Source organism: Mustela putorius, unplaced genomic scaffold (assembly GCF_011764305.1).
Source record: "Mustela putorius furo isolate JIRA1106 unplaced genomic scaffold, ASM1176430v1.1 tig00000577_pilon_pilon_pilon, whole genome shotgun sequence".
NCBI lineage: Eukaryota > Metazoa > Chordata > Mammalia > Carnivora > Mustelidae > Mustela > Mustela putorius.
Genome location: NW_025421421.1, coordinates 7,475,836 through 7,501,197, shown reverse-complemented (window position 1 = coordinate 7,501,197; position 25,362 = coordinate 7,475,836). Strand labels below are relative to the sequence as shown.

The following is a 25,362-nucleotide window of genomic DNA, read 5'->3' as shown; positions in this document are numbered from 1 at the left end:
CTGATCCCAGGGCTCCAGAATCATTGCCTGAGCCAAAGGCAGATGCATAAGGACTGAGCCACCCAGCCGCCCCAAACACCATTGCGACTCTTTGCACACACTTTCTGGAAAGGTCAGCTATACACCCGGGAAGTGAGGTGATGCAAACCCTCTGTGGCTTTTATAATCTCCCTACTTCTGAAGCTTGGCCAGAAGTGGGGCAGATGCAGCCCTATCACACTGGTATCCAGGCTCTTTCTTCCCTTTTTTTCTCCCCCGAACTCCTTTACATAGCTCAAAAGTGTTTCTACTCTTCATTCATTCAGAGAAAAATTAGCTTTCATATCTGCAAGCATTCTCCCAAACTGTTTTTATATCATATATGCTCATCTTTGAAGAAAAGAAAGCACCTTTCTCAAAAAAATTATCCCTTTAAAATTATGCTTTTAGTTACTTAAAACACAACAGACTGCTTCGGGCCATGTTGGAATCTGCCATTTCCCCTCATATGACAAATGTCACTGATTTAATGAATGGAAGGCCTGGGGCAATGAAGAAAAACAGGGAAAAATTCCAGATTTTATTTAAATAACAGGAAAAACATACATAGCAAGAAAATAATGATTGGCTTTTAAGAGAAATGAAATGGATCCTTCAACACAGACTACTATAATTCTTTATAGACTGCCTTGGGTAATGTCAATGATTTCACGGTAAACTTGCTGATATACATCTAAACCGAACAAAAAGTCTATATGATTGTAGCAAGAAATAGTTTTATGGTAAATAGGGTTCGTAATTTCAGAAAGTAGATTTTTCACATCTTGAGGATCGGCCAACAAGTCATTGCCCCCGTTCCAAGTCGCTGTCGATACGTTCATGTTCCTCACGTCGTAATATGGAGAAGTGGACTAAATGTAGAAGGTTTTCGCAGAAAATGACACATAGAAGGTGTTCTTTACTATTCTTTAAATGATTAATTAATACAATTTTAAAGTACGTTGAATCTAAAATAATTACTATGATGGAAGCAAGGAATATTGAAAGAATCGTTATTATGATTTTTACTTAGAAATAGATCAGATACAAATCAAAACTAGACCATTTGCTCTAATTCAGGGTGTTCAAACATGCCGCAGAAGGAATTTCATTTTATATTTATAAGGCATGAAAGTATTTTAATCAAAATTTTCTGTAGCTGGGGCGCCTGGGTGTCTGAGTTGTTGGGCATCTGCCTTCAGCTCAGGTCATGATCCTGGGGTCCTGAGATGGAGCCCCGCATCAGGCTCCCAGCTCAGCAGAAAGCCTGCTTCTCTCTCTTCCACTCCCCCTGCTTATGTTCCCTTTCTCACTGTGTCTCTCTCTCTAATAAATAAATAAAATCTTTTAAAAAAATTTCTGTAGCTGTATAGCTGTCAATATATTCATCAATAAATGGTAAATATTGGAGGGGGAGCAAGTCTGATTTTATTGATTTTAATCTTTCCAGTTTACTTTGGAGTTTTACACAAGCAAACCACACCAGGCATGAAGTTTAGCTAAGGCAGAAGAGGATAATGGGAAAGAATAATTTTGAAGATGGCAGATTTGGGTTCTAATACCTCAAGATTTCTGTCATGTTCTTCATACAATATTACTATCTTCTCATTAACTTTTGTCTTTTCCTCATAATTACAGGTTTGTCTTATCTTCCCAAATACAATCAAGAGCTTTTAGGGTCAAGAACCATATTATGCCTTTTATTTCTTATTTAACTAACCACAGAGCTATGCATATTATACACACAATATTTTTTCTCCTGAGGGAGGATGAATTACTCTATAGCCTGTCAAACTTCTCCAGGCTTACCTGAGGTATTTGTTGTTAAAATACATAGAAAATCTGGAAAAGCCCCCATTGGATGTGAGACTATGGAGCCAAATCATGGCAGTCTTTGCCTGCTGGTCCTTCTCACTGTTATTATCCTCTCGGGCCCTTCTCTGTAGCCACCTCCTCTGAACTGACCCGGGAGATAGTTTTTAGCTTATGCATAATTATGTACCTGATTAAAATGAACCAAGTTCAGAACAGGACTGCCCCAATCAAAAGCTCTCAAGTGACTAGAATGAAAAACCTGAAAGAAAAAAAAAAATTTAAAGCAAGATTATACTCATCTGTTTCCTACAGTGCAGCTGGTAAAGTGAGGTGTGAGTTTCATATACTGTCCCTCTGTATGGGACCTGTTGGAATATATATGCACAGGGACACGTCTTCACTTCTCCCTTCCTTTGAAAAGGGCAAGAAATGGAATGGGGGAGGTGGTGAGGGACAGGGGCATCTACGGAACGTGATTCTATCAGTTTCATATAAATGCACGTTCCTCCAAGGCCTTTTACCTTGTTAATGGGAGCCTGTGTGCTCATCAGCCCTCCCCGGAAAGCCTCAGCTCCATCCACAGAGGACAAAAGTGAGTGTCTATGGGCACCTACATGGCTCAGTCTGTTACGTGTCCAACTCTTGGCTTCAGCTCAGATCATGTTCTCAGGGTTGTGGGAGTGAGCCCTGCATTGGGCTCTGCACACAGTAGGGAGTCTGCTTGAAGATTCTCCCTCTCCCTCTTCCTCTGCCCCTCCCTGTGCTCACACTCTCTCTCTAAAATAAATAAATATCTCTTTAAAATATACATAAATATAAATATATCTTTTTTTAAAAATCTTAAAAGAAAAAAAAGTGTCTAGTGCTAGGTGCACTAGCACTGAAATAACATGTCCCTAAACATCCTTGCTTCAAACAACAGCTCTCAAGAGCATGTTCCAGAAGCCACCCCTTGCTTGCTTCACCTTTCATAACTGTAGCCTCACCACCACCACCTGCTGTGAGCCCTCTTAGGTCTAATCTGATCATATCCCTTTCTCCCCCTGATAATGTTTTCATTGCAGGAAGTTTCAGACTCTCAGCTTCCAGATCTTCTCTGGGACTCTAACCCTGACAGGTCTCCGTGCACCCACCATTTTATCTTCTCCTAACTCCTCCCAACTTCTAAAACTCTCTCTGCCATCTGGACTTCCATTGTTAGCGTATATCTTAAAATCCATCTCTGATGGGTTCCTTTACCTTCCTGCTCTCTGGACAACCTGATTTTCTCCCAACAACACTTCTTACCCTGCAGTTCTTTCTTTCCACAAAACCAGCTGAGGTTATTCATGATCTTAGCATTTGTAAAACTTGTCGATTCTGAGGAATTTCCTCACATTACCCATGATGCCATTGCACCCAGCTGTTCATTTCTATCCTAGAGCTTTTCTCCACTTAGCTTCTGGAATACCGTCATTTCTTTTTTTTTTTTAATAATTAAAAAAAAATTTATAAACATATAACATATTATTAGCCTCAGGGGTACAGGTCTGTGAATCGCTAGGTTTACACACTTCACAGCACTCACTATATCACATACCCTCCCCAATGTCCGTAACCCCACCATCCTCTCCCTACCCCACTCCCCCCGGCCATGCTCAGTTTGTTTTGGGGCATTAAGAGTCTCTTATGGTTTGTCTAATACCATCATTTCTTGATCTTCATATTTTCACTCCCGGCCCCTTTTTGGTTTCTTTGCTGTAGCCATCCAACCGCCACTGCCTGACCTTTGAATCCTTCCATGTCTCAGCCTTCTACCCATGCTCCTCTTCTCCCCATCTGTATTTGCTCTGTGTGTATTCTCATCCAGTTTCTTGGTTTTCAGTAGTGTCCATACTTAAAATGTTTATCCTCTTCTGTAAGTCTCTTCTAAATACTAGACTCCTATACACAACTGCTTATTCAAGTTAAACACTGGGATGCCTCACACTTAACATCTCCAAATGTGAACATCTTCTCTGTCCCTCAAACATGCACTGCCACCAAATGTCCCTATCTCCTTTAATGGCAATTGCATATTTTCCTTGCTTAGGCCAGAAAGTCTGGAATCATCCAAGACTTTTCCCTCTCTCCTTTCACAGAATCCATATTAAATGTCTTCGGCTGCATGTTTTACAATACACACGTACACTCAGAACCCAACCCTCTTTGGCACCCTTCCTGGAAACACATCTGTGCAGGCCATCATCAATCTGGATTGTGTTGGTCTCCAAAATTTCTCATTGTTTCCACTTCAATCTACCCAACATGGCACCCAAAGCATTCTTTTTTTTCCCCCATGTAAACTCTACCCCTAAAGTGGTGCTTGCAGGCCATCATCAATCTGGATTGTGGTGGTCTCCAAAATTTCTCATTGTTTCCACTTCAATCTACCCAGCATGGCACCCAAAGCATTCTTTCTTTCTTAATTGCTGAAATCAGCCACAGTGACCTTTTAGCCATCCCTCTCAGAAATGCTCCTAAGTAAAGGGCTTTGCTTTGGTCAATCTTTCTGTCTCGAATGTTCTTCCTCCAGGTTGTTCACATTGCTAACTTTCTTGGCTTCTCTAAATCTTTTCTCAAATGTCACCATCTCATTGAGGTTGGCCTAACCTCTCTGCTCAAAAACACAACCCACTACCCACTGTGTCTAATCTCTTTATCTTGCTTTTTCCCCTTTATTTTTCCATAGTTTCTACTCCCTTCTAAAGTTTTAATAATTTACTTATTTGCTATGCTTAATGTTTATTGTCTGTATATCTAACTGCTAGAATGTCAGCTTAAGGAGGACAGGAATATTTACTTTGTTCATTGATGTCTACCCCGAGCATAGAACAGTACAGGGCACATAGTAGGTACTCAGTAAATATTGTTTCAATAGATGAATAGATGCAAAGGTTGCTTAGACTTTCCTGGTCTATTTATCACCAGGAATGAACTAAATCTAAATATAAGTTAAAGATTTTTAATAATTTACCTCAAAACAATCACTTAGTAGATTTAGACATGTTAAATGAGAATGTCCTTCCCAATATCTCAATGATACTTGAATTCATTAGTGTTCATTAAATTTAAACAACACTCTTGATCATCACCGTTGAACTGTCATAATATTTTTGTTAGTTAAGTCAGAGCATTATTATTAACTCCATTTTTAAAATTAAGGAAACTGACTTCATAAGGAGTAAGTGAGCTTGCTGAGTGTCTCACTAGCAGTAAGTTTCAGAGAAAAGATTCAGTGCCTGATATTTTTATCTCAAGTATACTGTTCCTTCTAAGATTTTATCCTGGCTATCAACTTTAAGATGATATTCACACTGGATTTTTTCTTCATTAATATTCATGCAACATATATTCTTGAGTGTCTGTTGTTTGCCCAGAACTCTTGGCCTTGCACATATAGAAGTGAATAAAACTTGCTCAAGGGCCTTATGAAGTTCACAATTGAACAGACGAGAGAATGAAGTCTAGTGAGAGACTAGGCATTGGGATACCTGTGTTTTAGTCTTAGGTTTTTAAAATTTTATTATTGTTGTTATTATTATTATTATTAGTCTTGGGTGTTTTTGAAGGAATAACTCTGAATCTTTGGGTAAGTCAAATGACAAACATGGCCTCAATGATTCCTAATCTATTATTCCAAATTAACTTTTTCTCATTTGTAAAACAGAAAATAGGTATATTGCTCTGATTATTGCTTAGGGTTAGAAGATCTAATAGATTATGATATTAACATATTAGAAACCATGAAGAATTACATAAATATGTAATAGTTACATTTTATCCTTCTAAATTTATCATCCTAATGACAATGGCATGATTCTTAGAATGATGGGATAAACCACGAGTAGTATAAATAAAATTGTACTAAAAAGCACTTGAAAAGTTATACCTGACTCCAGTGTAGCATATTTTGAACAGATGTCCCTGCTGGGTTATGTGACAAATACACATCCAGACGACTCTGAGGGGTTAAAAAATTATTTTTATATTTAGGCCACCCAGAGAAAGCATAACTTTATGTATTTGCTACACTAAATAATTTCAATAAAATTTAAAGTAATTTTAAGCAAATAATATAAATAAAATATAAAATTATATTTTAATTAAGTACATAAATGTACTTACTAAATATTTAATTTTACATTAACGTAGAAGCTATTATTGGATTTCCGAGTTATGTAGTTTGTCATCCCATACTGAAAACAATCTAAACTCTTAGGACTCACACACAGACCCTTTGGAGAGCACAAATGACTGAAAAGATAGAAATTACCAGGAGAAATGGAAAAGGAAAATTTAAAAACCCTCAAAAAAGCAAAGTATTAAAGCCAGTTTTTTCTTCAAGTTATTTGTCAATCCCAGGGAATCTGAAGTTTAATTGTGAGAACTAAGCTAGTTGAGGAAAACAAACAAACAAACAAATCAAACAAAATCAGCCCACAGCCTGCCAAGGGTGATTAGGAGATTTAAAAAGAAACCCTTTCCATGATGAACCAGGGCTCCTGAAATGCTACACAACTCACAGTGAAACAATCAGAAATGCAGCAGCTTTCATGTCAACCTGTCATCAAGGTTTGAATTACCTACAATGTCCCTGGAAACCTTAGTCAGTGAGCAAGACTTACAATGTCAATGTAGTCCTATCAAAATCTCAGCAAGTTCTCTTAAGGATATCAACAAACTGTTTTTCAGATGGAGAAGCGGAAGACCCAGGACAGCCAATACAATATTGTAAGGGAGGAACAAAGTTGGAGGATGGACGTACACAACTTCAAGATGTACTATCAACCTACAGTAATCAAGAAGTGGGGTACTGGTGGAAGAATAGACCATCAGATCCATAGAATGGAAAAAGGGCCCCAAAATAGACCCCTATATAGTCAACAGATCTTTTAAAAAGAGAAAAGGCAATACAATCAAGAAACAATGGTGTCTTCAACAAATGGTCCTGGAACAACTAGACGACATGGAAAAGAAAAAGAAAAAAAAAAGAATTGAGGCACAGACTCACACCCTTCGCAAGAGTTAACTCAAAATAGAACACAGATCTAAATGTCAAACTCAAAACTATGAAACTCCTATAAGATGACCTAGTAGAGAAAATCTAGTTGACTTTGGGTCTAGTGATGGATTTGTAGATAAAACACCAAAGGCACAACCTATGAAAGAAATAACTGAAAAGCTGAACTTCTTCTGTCAAAAACGTCCACTTTGCAAAAGACAAAGAGAATTAGAAGACAGGCCACAGACTGGAAGAAAATATTTGCAAAAGACATATCTATGAAGGTGTTACCCAAAATGTACAAAGAACTCTTCAAACTCAAAAATGAGAAAATAACCTGATTTAAAAATGGGCCAAAGACCTTAACAGACAGCTCACCAAATAGATATACAGATAGCAAATGACCATGAAAAGATGCTCTGCATCATACACCATCAGGGAAATGCAATTTAAAAGAACAATGAAATACCACTACACGCCTATGAAAATGACAAAAGTCTGAAATGTGGACAGCGCCAAGTGCTGGTGAGGAAAAAGTCACAGGAACTCTCCTTCACTGCTGGTGGGAATGCACAATAGTACAACCCCTTTGGAAAAAAACAGTTTAGTGGTCTCTTATAAAACAAAAGGTATCCTTGTCACACGATCCAGCAATTGCACTCCTTGGTATTTATCCAAAGGGGATAAAGACTCGTGTTCACGCAAAATCTGCACATTGATCTTGATAGCATCTTTATTCATAATTGTCAAAACTTGAACAATAATGTCATTTAGTAGGTGGATAGATACACAGTGATACATCCCGACAATAAAATATTTTTTTAGCACTAAAAATAAATGAGATACCAAGCCAAGAAAAGACATGGAAGAACCTTGAATCTATGCTACTAAATGGACAAAGGCAATCTGAGAGGGCTACAAACTATGATTCCAACTACATGACATTCTGGAAAAGGCAAAACTGTAGCAGGCAGTGAAAAAATCAGTGGTATCAGTGGTTGCCAGGATTTAAGAGGGGAGGGATGAGTAGACAAATCACAGAGGATTTGTAGGGCAGTGAAAATATCCTACATGATACTGTAATGGTAGGTCTATGTCATTATACATTTGTTAGAACTCACACAATGTAGAACACCAGAGTGAACCACACTGTCAACTATGGATTTGGGGTACTTATGATGTGTCTATGTAGGTTCATCAATTATAACAAAAAGTACAACCTGGTGGTCCTTGCCACATCCAAGATCATCTAGGTTTTTCCCTATTTGATCTTCTAGGAGTTTGAGAGTCTTACATTTCACATTTAGGTCTATGATCCAAATCTGAGTTAACTTTGTGAAGGGTATTTCATTTTTTTGTATGTAGACATCCAGTTGTCCCAACACTATTTGTTGAAGAGACTATGGTTTTTCTAGTGCACTGCCTTTCTCCTTTGTCAAAGATCTGTTGATGGTATTCATGAGATTCTGTGTCTGCACTCTCTATTCTGCTACACTGATCTTCTTGATTCTTTCATTAATTGCACACTGTCTAGATTACTGTAGTTGAAGACTAAGTCTTAATGTTCAACAGTACCAGTCCTCCAACTTTCTCTTTCCCTTCAATTCTGTGTTGGTTACTCCAGGTTTTGCTTCCCTCCATAAACGTTAGAAGTCATTTGTCAATATCCTAAAATTAGCTTGCAGGGGTTTTGGTTGGGATTGCCTTGAATCCATAGACTATGTTGGTAAGAATGGACATCTTGACAACTTCTCTTTCTTTGAATGAATAAATTGATTCTTGCTGGGAAATTATTAAATGGTACAGGTGCAGGAACCAACCAGTAGTTTGAATGCCACAACTGCTTCTGCTAAAGCCTGTTTTTAAATTTAATGTGCTTAAAAAGTCTTAGAATGAATGTGTACATCTGTAATAGCATCTATACACAATCAAACTGTATGGCTTTGGGAATAGTAGCTTGAGCCTCTAAACAGTGTCCCACTCCAGGAATTTTGATGAATGCCCAAAGCCAGTAAGGTTATTAGCAGGCACAAATGCCAATTACAAAAGAGTCAATAAGAAAGCAAGGGAGTGTTAGGAACCAAGATATAAGAGCAGGAGTTGTTAAAAAAATAAGAGATAGGAGATGGGGTGCCTGGGTGGGTCAGTGGGTTAAGCCTCTGTCTTCAGCTCAGGTCATGATCTCAGGGTCCTGGGATCGAGTCCCTCATCAGGCTCACTGCTCGGCAGGGAGCCTGCTTCCTCCTCTCTCTTTCTCTCTGCTTGCCTCTCTGCCTACTTGTGATCTCTCTGTCAAATAAATAAATAAAATATTTTTAAAAAATAAGTGATAGGAGAGAACTTAAATACAAGAAACTTCAGGAAACTAACACCCAATAGTAAAGGCCAATTAAAAGACCCAGCACAGCACCTGCTCTCTGTTCTCTACAGAGAGCAAGACAAATCGGAATGCAAACTAATCCCAGCATGCTCACGCTGATTAGTTTCAGAATGTTGATGTAGTCCCCAAACCAGGAAGGCTAAGAATCTATCAGTACATGTGGATAAATCACACAATGACATGCAAGGCATAAAGTACTAAGAGCTGCTTTCTAAAAATGGACAAAGTACATTTCAAATTCAATTTGTTCAAATTCAATTTCATATCCATGTTCTCACCATATTTCATGGCAAGTTCTACCTGGTGGACATATTGGAACATATATCATAAACAATTTGATATCACGGCAAATCTTAGAGAGAGGAATAATCTTCAGTGGACCCCCTGAGCTTGGAACCAAGGCACAAATCTTTTATTTATTTGTTTGAAGAGAGATGACAAGGTCTTTTGATGAGGTATTAGGTAGGAAGTCTTTGTTGCCAAGAAAAGCCTGTAAGACAAGTTTACTTTATTCATATTTAGAAGACCAAAATAAATGGTGCAATGAGCTCATCATTATATTTTCATAGTTCAACATATTTAAATGCAGAGCTGTGGCTCACATTAGTTCAAAATCTTGATTTTGGCTCAGATGAGATGAGCCTGGGTGGGTCCATGCTCAGAGCAGTCGAATGTCCCTCTCTCTGCCCTAAATAAAACCTTTAAAAAAGAAATACATTTAAAAGAAATACATTTATTTATTTTTTCAAGATTTTATTTATTCATTTGACAGATAGAGATCACAAGTAGGCAGAGAGGCAGGCAGAGAGAGAGGAAGGGAAGCAGGCTCTCTGCTGAGCAGAGAGCCCAATGTGAGGCTCGATCCCAGGACCCTGGGACCTGAGCCGAAAGCAGAGACTTTAACCCACTGAGCCACCCAGGCACCCTAAAAGAAATACATTTCAAATTAAGGGCAAAACTTGGAAGCAGGAGATAGAGATAAGCTGACTACTGGATTTTCCTTCAAAATGAGATGTCCAAAGCTATTATAAATAAAATCTTATTCCTTTGTAAATACAAAAGAAAGAATCCAGTGTCGCTGAAACCAAAAATTTAAGTTCATGCAAACATAGTCAAGACCTTTTATTTTAAAAGGACAGAATCATTGTCATTTTGATTTATAAGCTATGTAAAGGAAAGGAATAACATACATTTAACACTGACCTCCATTTGTATGCCAATTTAATTAAAGGGCTCTTTGAGTATTTGATAGAAAAAACTGGAGCTAAGGCAAAAAATATTTTGATTCTTTCAGCTATCTGTGGTATTGTGGAAAATGTTATGAAAGCTGAAAGAAAACAAGATAGAAATTAACTATTCTTACACCATTTCTAGCATGTAAGAAATGATATCATGGCAAGTGAGAGTAAATTCAATATGGTATGACCACTTAATTGACTCGTTCATTTCTCAATTCCCTTATCAAACATTTCTCAATCACCCAGTATGAAACATACATATCGATCAAACATCAGACTGATGATTAATATTAAAAACAATGTCTAGACCATAAACAATGATAAATCAACAATAAAAGAGTCTTGTAACATGATAGTTGAGAAATAAGAAACAGTATTGAAGATTTCTATAACTGGCAATGCTGAAAATAGGCTAGTGAGCTTTTTGGATATTTGAATCTTACACTTTAAATGACAGATCCAATACATGTCAAATTGTTTTTATATTTACTTTTAATATATTTTAAAACATCCTTGCCTTATTGTGCAGAAGATACTAGTTTATATTTTATTGTTAGAGTCATTAATATGACAAATAGTTTTCCCTTTTATGACATCTTATCAAGCTACATTCTGGCACATCTTTTTTTTTTTTTTTTTTTTTCCAGTTTTACTAATAACTTTATTTAAATAAGACACAGGAACTTCTATACCGAAAAAATCACAAAACAAAAGCCACACATTTCCTTGTGTAAAGCCATATTGTATGGTAACTCCAATACTGTTCAGCACAGTGGCTAGAATTAAACAGTACAACTATATACAAAATTTAAACAATTTCTGACAAATTTCTACAGCTGGATGTAGGATACATTTGAGCTCAACAACTTCTGGGAAGTTTACGTGGCAAAGCATACGCTTTAACACATTTGGTTCAAAACTTTAATATATGCTAAGAACAAATGTACAACACAATTAATATTTAGTTTCTCATGAGAAAATAAAAGCACATGTCACTATAAATATCGTACATCAGATTTCATCACCAAAAAACCATTCAGTCCATCTTTCAGAAATTGATATTGATACACTATTGCATCATATTTGGACAAAAGCAGAGCGTAAGATCAACACATTATGTAATGCTAAACCAGATATCAGAAGTTAATGGAGCTCATATTTATCTTACAGAACTAATAATTTTCTCCCTTTAACCATAATCTACAAAATATAGTATTTTCATCAAGGCCTGAGATTATTAGGGTTAAAGGTGTCTGCTGCTGAAGAGATTGTTTTAAAAGGTTCCCCTGTGAAAATGGCAAAAGTAAACTGAGTCCTTTTCCATGACAGTCTCCTACAATATAACACTGACTAATTTTAAAGGAGCCAGAATGCACCTTTAGGAGAGAATATTACTGCAAACTTTGGTAGAAAGAAGATAATTGGGATCATGACAAAATAATACACAGAATACATACACACGCAAACATATACATATACATATATATATATATATATATATATATAATTTCTTAAAAAAAAATCAATGGTGTTGCTTTCTTCTCTATCACCTATTCCTTCTTCAACTTCCTTAGAAAATAAAACAAAGAAACCCCAAGGAATGACTGAAGGGAACTGAAACGTTCCTGTGACTGTAAGCACCTTATTCCCCTAATTCTTAAGAAAACAGTGCCATATACTGTAGGTACAGATGAAACAACTCTATGCTTTACTGAACTAAAAGCAATGGAATAAAAATACAAAAACTTCCCTTTGCTTTTGGAGACTCTCTTTGTGCTGCAGAAAACAAAGTCTCAGAGTTGGGCTCTTCCACTGACCAACTGGGATTATCTAGGGCTCTCATCACACAACTTCGTTGAGAATTCAGGTCGAGTCTGCAAGTGCAAGGCGATTTACTTGGGTTTTTGCTTTACTTTGCACATCTGAAATACTAACAGAACCATCCATGATACTGTGAGGAGAGGCTTGAAGAGACAGCTGCAAACTACTGCTTTTCTAAGTCACCAAACAACCAGCTTTCTGTGCTGCACTGCTTCTGAGACCCACACATTCTCTCTCCACATGAATGCAACTCATGCACCTCAACTGCTGGAGGAAAATAAGAACCAAAAAGTGTGACATTTGTAAACCCTCAAGTTAAAGAACTTCCAAGAGAAAAACTGAACATTAATAATGCCTTTAGCTAAAACAGCACTTTGTGACTTTGCTGGCCAATATAAACAAAAAAATCTCACCCATCCCTTGTGAGAGTTCACTTTTTTTTGCAATTAAACCTAGACTTTCTTGTTAAATTCCAACATGCACAATTGGAATGTTTATGTACAACCTGGTACCCGATACTTCATTTGCAACATTGTAACAGTCAGGAACTGAGCAACACGTGAATTTGTTTAAAAAAAAAAAAAAAGCCACATGTACACATGTTGAAACAGTGAATTCAACAGTTGTGTTTTACTTGTAACCGCAGGACAAAAGTGATGTCAGTCACCACAGATTTGCTGGTTCTCCTCATGTTCACCCATGTCCAGGATTATTGTTCTCCTAGGGTTGAATGCACTTCTTATTCGAAGAATGTGGAATGTAATGAGGAAAGGGAAATGCATAAAATAAGGAAAGGCAAAAGAGTGATGTTCCCTCTAGCTTTTTAGTTGTGAAATATTTAATATCCCAATATGATATACATTCCAAGTTACCTGAGTTTAGACTTCAACTGAAGTACCTGAAGCTAGGCCATAGGGTGGGCACTGTGCAACTGTTGTGGCCATTTACTTCTTTATTTTTTTGCATTGTATGTATTATAGAAGTTAGAAACAAACACCTGGATCAATTGTAAACATAATCCTGAAGTACAGTATTTTTCATAGGACAAAGCACAGCAAGACATTTTCTATTTAGACAGGCAACTTTTTGATATAGAGCTTATTTATACTGAAGAATTTGGAACAAAACACAGGACACAGTACTAATCTGTCAAACATACTATGAAATGCATAGTCTCCACTTAAAACGCTGAATGACACACACATTTTGCAAGCAGTCCTGCTTTCCACAAAAACTGCTGAATAGGAGTTCCGTCCCTGCCAAGATCAGTGTTAAGAGATACTTTCTGATGCTGATAAGTATTCTGTTGGTGGTGGTGGTGTTCTGAAATTTTGTCACTCCATGCAGAAAAGCTGTCTGAGGTCTAGTTCCTAATCCGTGAAGGTAGGGTAGAGGCCAGCTCCCCCTCGGTTTTAGATGATCACATAGTTCTGAGCAGAGATGTGCTCCTCACCCTGCAGGTCCTGCAGGAGCTGCTGCTGCTGGGATGGCTGTTGGACGGAGGCCTCCATGGTGCCCACCGAGATGGTGTCATTGGAAAGAGACATAAAGGAAACCCGGGAGGAGAGCTGCTCCACGGTCAGAGTGGCCAAGGCTGAGCTCTGGCCTGAATTAGGAGAGTTCTTGAGCATCAGGTCGGAGGCAGGTAAGAGAGGGCCTGGAAGTTTTACAGGACAGAAAGCTGATCCGGTGGGGATGAAATTAACCTTGTTTTTGTCAGGACAGGAAAAGAGAGGGGCTGAGATAGGCTGAGGAGACCTTTATCACGATCATAGAGTAAATCTTCTGTTGAGCAAGGGCTCCCATCCTGGGACTCGGGGGGACAAAATGGGGAGACACAGGGTGAATGGCTGCTACAGCTACTGCTGCGCTTCTACACAGAGGGGGTCTGAGTGTCGATGCTGCGAGTGCTGCTGCTCCGGTAGTGAGCAGGGAGTGGGGCTCTTCGATGGTCCGGGATCTCCAAGGGCTTGGACACTTCCTCCTTCCCATTATTTTCTTTAATGTATACCTTTTCTAATTCAGGACTTATCCCTTCTACATTGCAGGGCACACGTGAAACGGAAGATTTTGGCACTGCAATATTTGACAGCAGCATAGGGACTGATCTTGATCCAGCAGCCTGAGTGTGATTGATTGTTATATGGTTGCCATGAAGAGGTGACTGAGGATCTTTCTCCTTACTGTGCCGACTACTCTGTTTACTACGTTGTAGTTGCTGCCTCCGTTTGGCAATCTCTTTTAGTTGATCAGCACTCCCCCCTGATGCAGAACGCTGATGTGACCTTTTTTCTGCTCCCTCTTCTGCCCAACAGCTAGGTGTCTGAGTAGCTTTATCTTTCATGCATGAAGGGTAATGAACATGAGGATCCCGTGGCCACTGTCCTGTGAGATAAGGTCCTGTTATCGTATCCAAAGAAGAGGTTCGCCTTATTGTACTAGAGGTTCGAACTTGCTGAGATTTTGGCCTGTCCACTCTGCACACAGGCGAGCCAGGGCTCCGTCTCTCAGGTGAGTTGCTCCTCCGGTGGTTCTCGGGGCACCGTCTAGGGCGGCCCTTGGCCCGCGGCGCCTGCTCGGTCGGGGCCGCGGCTGGCGGCAGCGTCGGGCTGGGTGGGCTGGGGCCCCGGGCCGCGCCGGCCCCGGGAGATTGCCCAGCGAGGCGGCGGCGGCGGCGGCGGCGGGTGGGCGCGTGGGACTGTGCTGGCTGCCCCGCAGGAGCTGGTAGGGCACGGTGGCGCGGATGGGCTGCAGCAGCCGGCCGGCTCCCGCAGCCGGGGCGCAACCCACGCCGCCGCCGCCCGCGCCGTTCCCGCTGCCGGCGGAGGGGGCGGCGGGCGGGGAGCCCGCGGCGCTGCGCCGCATCCTCTGCGGCGGGGATGAGGGGTCTGAGAGGAACTGGAGGAGGAGGCAGTGGACATGGTGGCTCCGAGGGCCCGGGACGACGCCGGCCGACACGGAGGCTCAGAGCGGGAGGCCACATCTTTTTTATTTTTATAGCTTTTCTGTTTTCTGAGTTCTAAGAAGGCACACAACCAGAGAATCATATAACATATTAGAAGTCAGTAAATTTTAGCACATAGCCACTTTTTTCTTATTTGATAATTTTCCAAGATTCCTGGTTCCAGATAACTGTTACAGCTGGAAAATCCAGAGTACAACTCACACACATGATTAATAAATGTCAGAGAAAATATCTGTGGAAAATTGGATTAGACTGTTCTTCAACATACTCCTTTAAAGCAGGATGTGGCTTATTCCTATAAGAAAATGATCATTTTTCAGCCTAGAAAAGACTCCGTGAATACTGGTTGCTACTATCAAGTAGGCTTTGTAACTTTCCCAGTAGAAAGAGTGGGAGTAAGAAGGTTTACCATATCATGTAAGAGAATTATGTTGGGTTTTAGAGAATTATTTTCTGAAAGTGAAACTATTACACATTAGGTGGAAGCATTGTTGCTGTGAGCTGAAAGAAGTTCTTTTTTAGTCTTTTTAAACATATGAAGGCTTAGGCTCATCTTTGTGCATGTCTAAAGTTTAATCTGTCCTAAATGCGTAAGCATGAATGGCCTTCTCACATCCCCTCCTCATGAGGTCCTTTGCCACACTTCAATAACAATTATAAGTATGAAATTTCTATTTGTGGAACAAGGGTAGTTATGATCTTATGATCTCACTTTGATCCCAAGATGGATATCCAACTTCTGAACGCTTGGGAACAAAGACAACCTGTTATTACAATGAATTCTTTGTGACTGGAGTAGACAAGGTAGAAGGAGGAAGGGGGTAAGTGTCCAGGGCCCGGCTGTGGGTCTTCTTCTCAGCGCTCTGTTTTGTGTCACTTGTAGCTCTGGGAGCTTGCCCACTTCCTTAGGAGGTGTGTCTGCAAACCCTACAAAAGACATTGCATACTACGAGCCACAATCCTTCTGGCCATACCAATAGTGGTACCCTGGGAATGGCCTATATAAAATATTTCCTCTTGTCCCCTGTGTTTCATGATGAAGTCGATGGAGGCTGGGAGGTCGTATTTTGCCATCTCGTCAAAACTACAAAAGAAAAAGTGAAGTTGAAATCCCCTTGCTTCTAGAATGTGATGCTAACCCTTGAAGATAATGAACAGGTAAGTGAAGGCAAACAATTTTCAACTCTCTTTGGGTATTATCAAGAAGTTATGGGGTGGGGCACCTGGGTGGCTCAGTGGGTTAAAGCCTCTGCCTTCGGCTCAGGTCATGGTCCCAGAGTCCTGGGATCAAGTCCCACATCGGGCTCTCTGCTCAGCAGGGAGCCTGCTTCCCCCTCTCTCTCTGCCTGCTTCTCTGCCTACTTGTGATCTTTGTCTGTCAAATAAATATATCAAATCTTAAAAAAAAGATGTTAAAAAAATTTTATGGGGCCCTTGGGTGGCTCAATTGGTTGAGCATCTGACTCTTGATTTCAGCTCAGGTCGTGGTCTCAGGGTGGTGAGGTCGAGCCCTGTGTCTGGCTCTGCACTCAATGTGGAGTCTGTTTGAGCTTCTCTCTCCTTCTCCTCTGCTCCTCCCCCCACTCATGCATGTGCATGCACTTTCTCTCCAGCTCTCTCTCAAATAAATAAATCTTTCTTAAAAAAGAATTTATATGGTGTAATATATCTACTTAATAAAGACTTCCGTGAGAACACAAAGTCAGGGAATAAAGTAGCCCCAAGATAGTCTTATAAAGAGGCTGTTTATTTTGCATACAGGGGGATAAAGGAAATATATAGGTTAAGGAGCAAAACAATAGGAAGGGTGGGGTTAGCCAATAAAGGTTACTACTGACAAACGAGAAACACACTTAAGTTCAAGCAAGCATTCTTTCATTTTCAAGCAAAAATTGACATAAATTGTCATGGTCTGTTACAAGACCTGATTGAGAAAAGACACTTCTGTTCTACTTTATTTCATTCAAACATAAGACAAAATATTTGACACACTTATAAAATAAAATGAAACATTACTTGATGTTATTTGTACCTGAAAGCCCAGAATTCTTTGGAATTTGTCTTCAGGTACTTGTGTTTCCTGGACCAGGTGGTCCCCCTGCTGTTCCCCATCCACACATCATAACCAGCATCTGCCAGAATGAAGCCCAGGCTATTGTTGGGCAGATTGGAGATCCAGCTGCTGGCAGATGTAAACAAACCATGTTGCAAGTAGACAACAAGCCTCTGAGCTAGAAAAAAAAATGCAGAGAATTTCTTCTTAAATGTTGTAGTATCTGTATAGATATCTTATCTGAAATTAAATCCTTTAACATGACAGTTTGTAGTTTTCAAAATATATTTTTAAATTTTATATTGTATAAATATGGTAAATTTTTCATGTTTAATCCCATTGTCATTGTTTAGGAAAGTTTACAAAGTTGCACACTTAGCAAAGTTTACAAAGAATTTTTTTTCAAATGACCAAGTATACCATTAGGTCATGTCTCACTTAAATATATAAACTTTAAAGATTAGAACATTCACATAGCTAATAGTCATGAGAGCACTCATATACATTTTATTTTATTTTATTTTTATTTTAGAGAGAGAGAGAGTGAGAAGGGGGAGGGGCAGAGGGGGAGGGAGAAAGAGAATCTCAAGTAGACTCCACATTGAGCGCAGAGCCCAACATAGACCTTGAGCTCACCACCCGGAGATTATGACCTGAGCCAAAAACAAGAGTCGGACATTTAACTGAGCCACTCATGCTTCCATCATATACATTTTAAATAACATATTACAGTAGATGTCAGCCAGACACTGGTCTTAGCCACCCCAGTGCTGTGCAGTGGGCTCATGAAAGAAGTAGCCATGATGAGAGAGATGTAGGTTAACTTGGGCCCCCCAGCGTGGGTGCCTTACCACGGCTACTGCTAGGAAAGTATGTCTAACCTGCCTGCAACAGATATCTCACAGGGTACCATCCCTTCAAGGAGACCAAACCAGCCACTTGGAGACTAGTTGGGGGCATCAGACCTTTTCTCTTCTGGAAAGGTCAACAACCCACTATGACTGGCATTGATATATATTTTGGCTATGATTTGCCTTTCTTTCCACATAGGACCACAGCAGAGTTCCAAGAGTTCATGGAGTGTCTGATCTACAAATATGGAACCCCTCATGACATACCTCAAATAATGGGAATCATTGCAGGTCAAAGAAGGTGCATTCCTCAGTATTATGGCCTTGGAAGGCCACTGGTCTGAGAGCGTAACCACCATCAAGAGGCTGCCAGCCCAACCAAGCAATGAAATCAGCACCCAGTAGAGATGCCAGCTGGGAGATGACATCCTGTAACTGTGGGTCCTGTCCTTAAGGACTCATTTAATACCTTAAACAAATGACTGAATATATTGCTCTAATCAGTAGAACACGGAGTCTAAGAAAAAAAGGGGTAGGATGAAGAATGGTCTTACTCACTATCATCCAGTAACTCACTTGGGAGTTTGTACTTTTTGTCCTCACAATTTAAGGCTCTTATAGATCCAGAGGCCCTGGTCCCCAGACAGAAGACCAGGAACATGTCCACTAGTTCACACAGTAAACATCCTAATAATAAAGCCATGACTGCTGGGAGGCTATGACTTTGGACTCCTCATGATAGAAGACTAGAGGGCAGCAGTGGCAAAGAAAGGAAAAACTATATTAGCAGGAGTCATTGGCCTTGATCATCATGACGAGGTAGGGCTTCTGATACAGAATGAGGATGGAAAAACATACTTGGTGTTCACGAGATTCAGTGGGACATCTTTTGCTACTCCGTTGCCTTGCTTTCCCTATAAAATGTACAAGTACTGCAACTGCGACCTGTTACAGACACAGTAACCCTTCAGGATAAGGGCCTGGCTTGCCACATCAGGGGACACAGCTGAGAGGGAGGGGAATCTACAGTGGGTAGTACAGGTGGGAATTAACAAGTGACAGCCATGGCATTAGGATCAGTGGCAATGGCAGATGTCACACTTTGTTCCACTCAGCTTCCTCTTATAAGTTTCCCCAGAAATTCTGACCTACCCGTTCCCTGGAAAACCTGCACCTGAATGAAATAAGCTTAATGTGAAAAACAAAAGGATCTGTGTCATGTAAGAGGTGCACTCTCTGTTATTTTGGTGCTCACCCAGACTTCCTTTCCAAAGTAGGTGGAGCTCCCAGATGTTGTGGGTGTTGCTTTCTAAGTGCTCACTATTGCCCCTCTATCCCCCAGGGTGAATGGCAGTTGCCTTACCTAGGAGATTACACCAATAAAAGTAGCCTTAGGCAATAACTAACTGCTGTGGCAATGCAAAAGGCTAACTCCTTAACTTCAAGGCAGGACAGCTTCCACGATGCAGTTCCTGGATCCATAAGCTCCCCTGAGATCAGACTCCAGCGGGACTTAGCTGAGACACACCCTTTCTAGCTCCTTTCCTAACCCTCTTGGATTTCCACATGACCTTCTCCTGATGGTAGACCAGCAATAAATCACATGCTTCTGACTCCCTGTCTCTGGCACTGCTTCTAGACAACTCAAAAGCACTTACTGTATTTTGAAATTACCTTTCAATATTTTATTACAGTATTCACAAAATTAGGTCAGACCCTGAAAAATGATTACTATAATTATGTTAAATCTATGTTAACATTTTCTGTCTGGTAGTTCTGACCTTTATAAGAATCCAAAATTACATTGATTGAGGTTGTTTCAAATTAGTATCTTTCCTGAAATATATTTTACTGCTTAAAACTTGAGAGGGCATTTTATAATATGAGAAACATCCTTTTCAAGGAGAAATACCTAAAGAGAAAACTAAAAAAAAAAAGTTGGCTTTTGTTTGAACAATTAGATGAATAAGCAAAAGTAATCTATTGCATATTCTTCTAGTAAGTGACAGATATAGGATTATAACCCTAGCGACAAATTCGAGTGCTTTATCTTTTTCACCACACTTGTGGATAGTGATGTACCTACTGTTGGGATAAAGAACCATGACCAAACTCATCTCTTTGCTATTATTAGAGGAGACAGGAAGGACATGTTTACCAGCCATTTTCCAAACTTATGTTACCATGTTACCATTTCTAACCCTTCATGAAACAAAGAGATTGGAAAGAACCAACAGAAATTAGTAAAGGGACCCACAAAGCACATTTGGAACAGCTTAGTTTCCATCACACTCTAAAACCATCCTGTGAACAAGAAGCCAGGGGAGAATCGGGCTCTCATCTGGGGGCATGTAGAGACATGGGTGAGAAGTTAATTGTGCGCTTCATCTTTAAGTCTTTTCCTTGTCTGACACTCACTGAGGGCCCAGACAGTCACCAAGTTGTTCTGAATTGAATATTACCTGAACTTTTACTGTTTGTCTTCCCATAAGGAATTCTATAAAGGCCAAGGATGTAACCATCTTCAGTTATAATATCATACACTTCATCTGGGTAGCCCCAATAAGAAATAATTTGGCTCTAGATAAAGAAAAAGGAAGGCTTTTAGGATACAATTTCTGGTCAGTTAATGGAACCTGATAATAACCTAAGCTGTTAATGTAATAATGGACCTTGTATAGTCAGTCTCTCAACCTCAGGACTATTTTTTTTTTCACTAGTTCACTGATTCATTCAGTAATAGATATTTTAGTACATCTATAAACATCATTCTTATACATTACTTTTTGCCTAACTACTAATCACTCAAACTTTTACCTGCTCAGCCATATAAATTTTAAAATATATGTTTATCCACAAATGTTTGCATGTCTATGATTATAGCTAAGCTTATATCTGGAATTTGCATGTATGTGTGTGTATACAAAAAAGAATTTATAAGTCTTCCACAAAGGCATTTAAATGTCGGTATATATATTTTCACCCAGGGACAAAGTAAGGGTGAAGGGGAAACTGTGAGCTACAGAACGGTAAATGGGGACTATTCATTGACCCATATCAAAATATATGAATACAGGGATATTTTTTTGACTGCAGCTCTATTAAAATAAAAGCCCGCCCTCCCCAATTAAAGAGTAGCATCCACTGTGTTATTTCAGCAGCTTAGCATTTATTTCCTAGCAACTTACAATGTTCATGTTCACTTCAGGGTTCGGAGCTCTTCGATATAGAAAGGCACCTTGCATAGTCCCAAGAATTAAAATAAGAGAGGTCACTCTGAAAAGATAGGACATTTGGGATCTGCATATAAAAGGAGATGTTAATACTACTAAAATTGCAGCAAGTGATACCATTTGACTGTTTAAATAATTCTGTGAGTTAGGGAATATTACTGTTTTCAGGTCAGAAAACCAAAGCCTGGAAAAATTAAGTAACTTGTCTAAGGACACACAATGTATAGTTGGCAGTCAAGAGTTCAATTCATTCTGGCTTCATTCCCACATCAGTGCTTTTCCAGCTGTCTTCTTTTGCAGCACAAAACCCTCTTTGAGGTCTCCATTATAGAATTGTTTAGCCCAATTCCAAAAACTTTATCATATACTACAAGTTAATTGATACCTGAATTAATGATGTAATGATATTCTTACCAGACTAACACTTGTTTATTTCCTTTAAAGATTTTATTGATTTATTTGAGAGAGTGTGTGTGTGAGTGTGTGTGTGTGTATGTGTGAGAAACAGAGTCAGAGAGAGAGCACAGAGGGAGAGGCAGACACCCCACAGAATGGGGAGCCAGATGCAGGACTCTGGGATCATGACCAGACCCAAAGGCAGACAATTAACTGATGGAGCCACCTAGGTGTCCCTAGACTAACACTCGTTTAAAGTATGTTTAACAGTTGTTGAGTTTTGGGGAGGGAAGGGGGATGGCAAGAATCTTAAAACAGTAAGAAAAATAACTTGTTATCTATAATGGAACCCCCATAAGACTATCAGCAAGCTTTTTTAGCAGAGACTTTGCAAAATATAGATTGCAAAATATACATATATGCAAAAATATATATTTTATATATATATATATATATGTATTTAGGATTTTGTTTTATTTAGTTGACAGACAGAGATCAGAAGTAGCCAGAGAGGCAGGCAGAGAGAGAGAGGGGGAAGAAGGCTACCCCCTGAGCAGAGGGCCTGATGTGGGGCTCGATCCCAGGACCCTGGGATCATGACCTGAGCCAAACGCAGATGCTTTAACCCACTGAGCCACCCAGGCCCCCTATTCAATATATATTGAATATATATTCAAAGTGCAGAAGGAAGGGAAGAAAGGAGGGAAGGGAAAAAAAAAAAAAAACAACCTGCCAACCATGAACATTCAACAACCCAACAAAGCTGCCTTTCAAATTGGAAGGGCAGATAGTTTTTCAGACAGGTAAAAGCTGAAGGACTTTATCACCGGTACTAATTGGGCCTTACAGTACACATTAAAGGGACTTCCTCAAGCTGAAATGAAAATAAGTAATGGGAAATCATGTGAAACTATAAAACTGTTCAGGTAAATATATAGTTGAATTCAGAAAACTCTAGTGTTTCATGGTGGTGGTAAATCTTGAGATTTCTTACAAAGCTGGTAAAGAGCAACTGTGAAAGGGAAGGTTAGGAAAGGCAAATCTGCTTGACCACAAAGGCTTTTCTAGACGTATTAGTGAAAAGTACTTTCAGCAGTTCAGAAGGTGGAAATTGACTTCCTTAAAATTCTGTCTACCATTTAGAAAATCTTCATTTACTTATACGTATCCTGTATGAGGACCACTGTCCCAGGACCACTGTCCTATCCAGTACTTCAGTTTCTTTGGCAATATCCCCCATTGTGCCCATCCACATTCCGAAGGTGTCCCCGTTGGAGAGCTACTGCATGAGAAAATGTGTTCCATTTTTAGATGCACCTACTTAAAATTATTCCTTAAATTTCTTCTTTGAGAATATCTATATTCTCAATAAATAACATAGATATTTAAAATATAATACAAATAATAAATATCTATATTATTCCTTAAATATCTTTAAGCCAGAATCTAGTTTCTTATAATTTTCATAAACTGATTTTAATATTCTGATGTATCCAATTATTTTTCTTTCTTAAGATCTTTTACATGTTTGCAGATGGTTTTCATGTTTTTGTGACATTTTCTTCAGGCTAGCAACCTAGCAATCTTTATCCCTCTTACCTATTCAAGCAAGATAATTTCAAGTCCACTTAGCATCCTGGACATTTTTCCTTGAATGTCCCCATTTATCAATGACCCTTTTGAAATCTGGGGCCCAGCACTGAACCTGGTATTCTAAATGTGTTCTGAGCAGTGTAAATAGTGTGGGACTATCGCCTGCCTTGTTCTGCACACTCTAATCCATTTGTCGTAGCTTAGGTTTATATTTAGCTTTTTGTCTTAACAGCTCTATTATACTGTTAACTCAGAGTGAACTTAAGGCCAAGTATAATTTTTTTTTTAAGTAGGCTGCACACGGGGCTTGAACTCACAGCCCTGAGTTCAAGACCTGAGCTAAGATCAAGAAAACATTTAACCATCTGAGGCACCCAGGCACCTAAGCCCAGTAAAATTCTAAGCTCTCTTTCCTTGATTCTGTAAAATTGTTTTCTAGATACAAAGGTAAGACTTCAAATAACCTCCTCCAGTTTTTTTTTTGTTGTTGTTAGATTTCAGTGACTTCTATTGAAATCTCTTAAATTCCTGATCTTAAAGTAACCCTATAAGGCTATTCACCTTGATTTTATGCCATCAAAAACTGATTTGCCATTAATGATTATCGAAGTTATCAATAACACGGTTAGTGAGAACAGACAGAGCTGTGCCTCACACAAGCAGGCAACCTTTGCTGACTGGCATGATATTTTTTTATAGTATTGCAGTCATATTATACCATAAAAAAGCACTCTCTGAGAAAGTATTTTCAATACTGAAATAACATTTGGCCTATCTTAGTTTAAGCATAATTCTTGAACGGCTTGCATACCTTCTAGGCAGAGTTACTGAGCTCTGTGTCTGAGAATTCTGACTTTGATTCTAGTTGCCAGAGATACCATATTGACTATGACAATGTTTCTGTCCTCTTAAATTCTATTAAGTAAACAACAAATAAGTAGGCAAGAAAGCAAGATAACTTCTAAAAGTGATTAGGTAACATGAAGAAAATGAAACGGGTTGGGGGAATAGAGTCACAGGGTGGTTCTTTTAAGTCAAATAGTTAGAGAAGTCTTCCTTTAGGTGACTTCTAAGCGGGACTTAAATGAACAGAAAGAGCCAGCCTTGCAAAGATCAGGAATAGGAAAGACGAGAAAAGGTCAAGGTGGCTAGGAAGAGTAAATACAGAAGCCTGTCCTAGCTATTTTGCAATCCTACTTTCTTTAGTTGTCTAGTCATTCTCAAATATCCCAGAAAGATGCACTAGTACCCGTAGCCAACCGTGGACCTACAGCCCTACAGTTATAGCTCTGGGCTGATGGAACCCATTCTGGAGATTGGGGATGGGGGTAAGGTGGGTGGTTATACTAGTCCTTAAAGACTAATGAGAAATCACAAGCCATGATAGCCACCTCCATTCAGTGCTCATAACCATCTCCAATTCTACATACTTTTTAAAGAACATATTAGTGATCACACCAGAAAAGGAAAAGAGTGAAGAATTCATGCAAATGAACAATACTAGAAATACAAGTCAAAGAAAGTATGCTCTGTACTCAAGAACTACATAAACAAAGGCTTACCGCTTTCACAGATATGTGGAAAATCTATTGGGGAACATAAAATAATTCCATTTAGCTATAGCACAGGACATACAAAGATTACCAAGGTTAAGATATAAAGATAGGGTGGGGAAATATCACTGAACAGTTTTTATGCCAAGCAGTTGAACTTGGTTCTGTATGAAACTGAGTGCTACTGCAAGTTTTCTGAGAATGGTAGTGACTGACCCAGAAGCTCAGTGGAAAACAGAGATTAGGAAAGGGGAGAAAGTCATTATAATAATAATAATGAAATAATATTCATTATAATAATAAAAAGTCATTATAATAATCCAGTTAAGAAGTAATGACTGCTTGGGGGCACCTCTGCAGCTCAGTCTGTTAAGCACCCCACTCTTGATTTCAGCTCAGGACACAATCTCAGGGTCGTGAAAC

General features: G+C 39.3%; 2 protein-coding genes across 2 annotated transcripts; both read right to left on the bottom strand.

Annotated features, from left to right (window-relative positions):
- Positions 1-656: 656 nt before the first annotated feature.
- Positions 657-21,904, bottom strand: LIPJ (lipase family member J). The gene is made up of 8 exons (XM_045081459.1): positions 21,353-21,904; positions 20,627-20,744; positions 17,293-17,491; positions 16,235-16,344; positions 10,427-10,563; positions 5,744-5,815; positions 2,021-2,092; positions 657-890 (listed from the first exon to the last, which is right to left on the bottom strand). Exons 1-8 carry the CDS (start codon positions 21,515-21,517, stop codon positions 657-659), a joined length of 1,107 nt encoding a protein of 368 aa, XP_044937394.1. The 5' UTR covers positions 21,518-21,904.
- LOC123392438 (glucocorticoid-induced transcript 1 protein-like) lies at positions 12,018-15,216 on the bottom strand. The gene is given in 4 exon segments (XM_045081455.1): positions 12,018-14,054; positions 14,057-14,932; positions 14,935-15,174; positions 15,177-15,216. Coding segments are annotated over 4 exon segments (1,503 nt in total). The 3' UTR covers positions 12,018-13,707.
- Positions 21,905-25,362: the final 3,458 nt, after the last annotated feature.

Excerpts from the sequence above, each read along its gene's own strand:
- LIPJ (XM_045081459.1), bottom strand. The coding sequence starts at position 21,517 with ATGGTATCACTTGCTGCAATTTTAGTAGTATTAACATCTCCTTTTATA. Across the intron at positions 17,492-20,626 it reads GACAAACAGTAAAAGTTCAG|CTCAGAGGCTTGTTGTCTAC; the intron begins GTAATATTCAAT and ends TTTTTTTTCTAG. Across the intron at positions 5,816-10,426 it reads AATGGAGGTCAGTGTTAAAT|AGTCGTCTGGATGTGTATTT; the intron begins GTATGTTATTCC and ends TTAACCCCTCAG.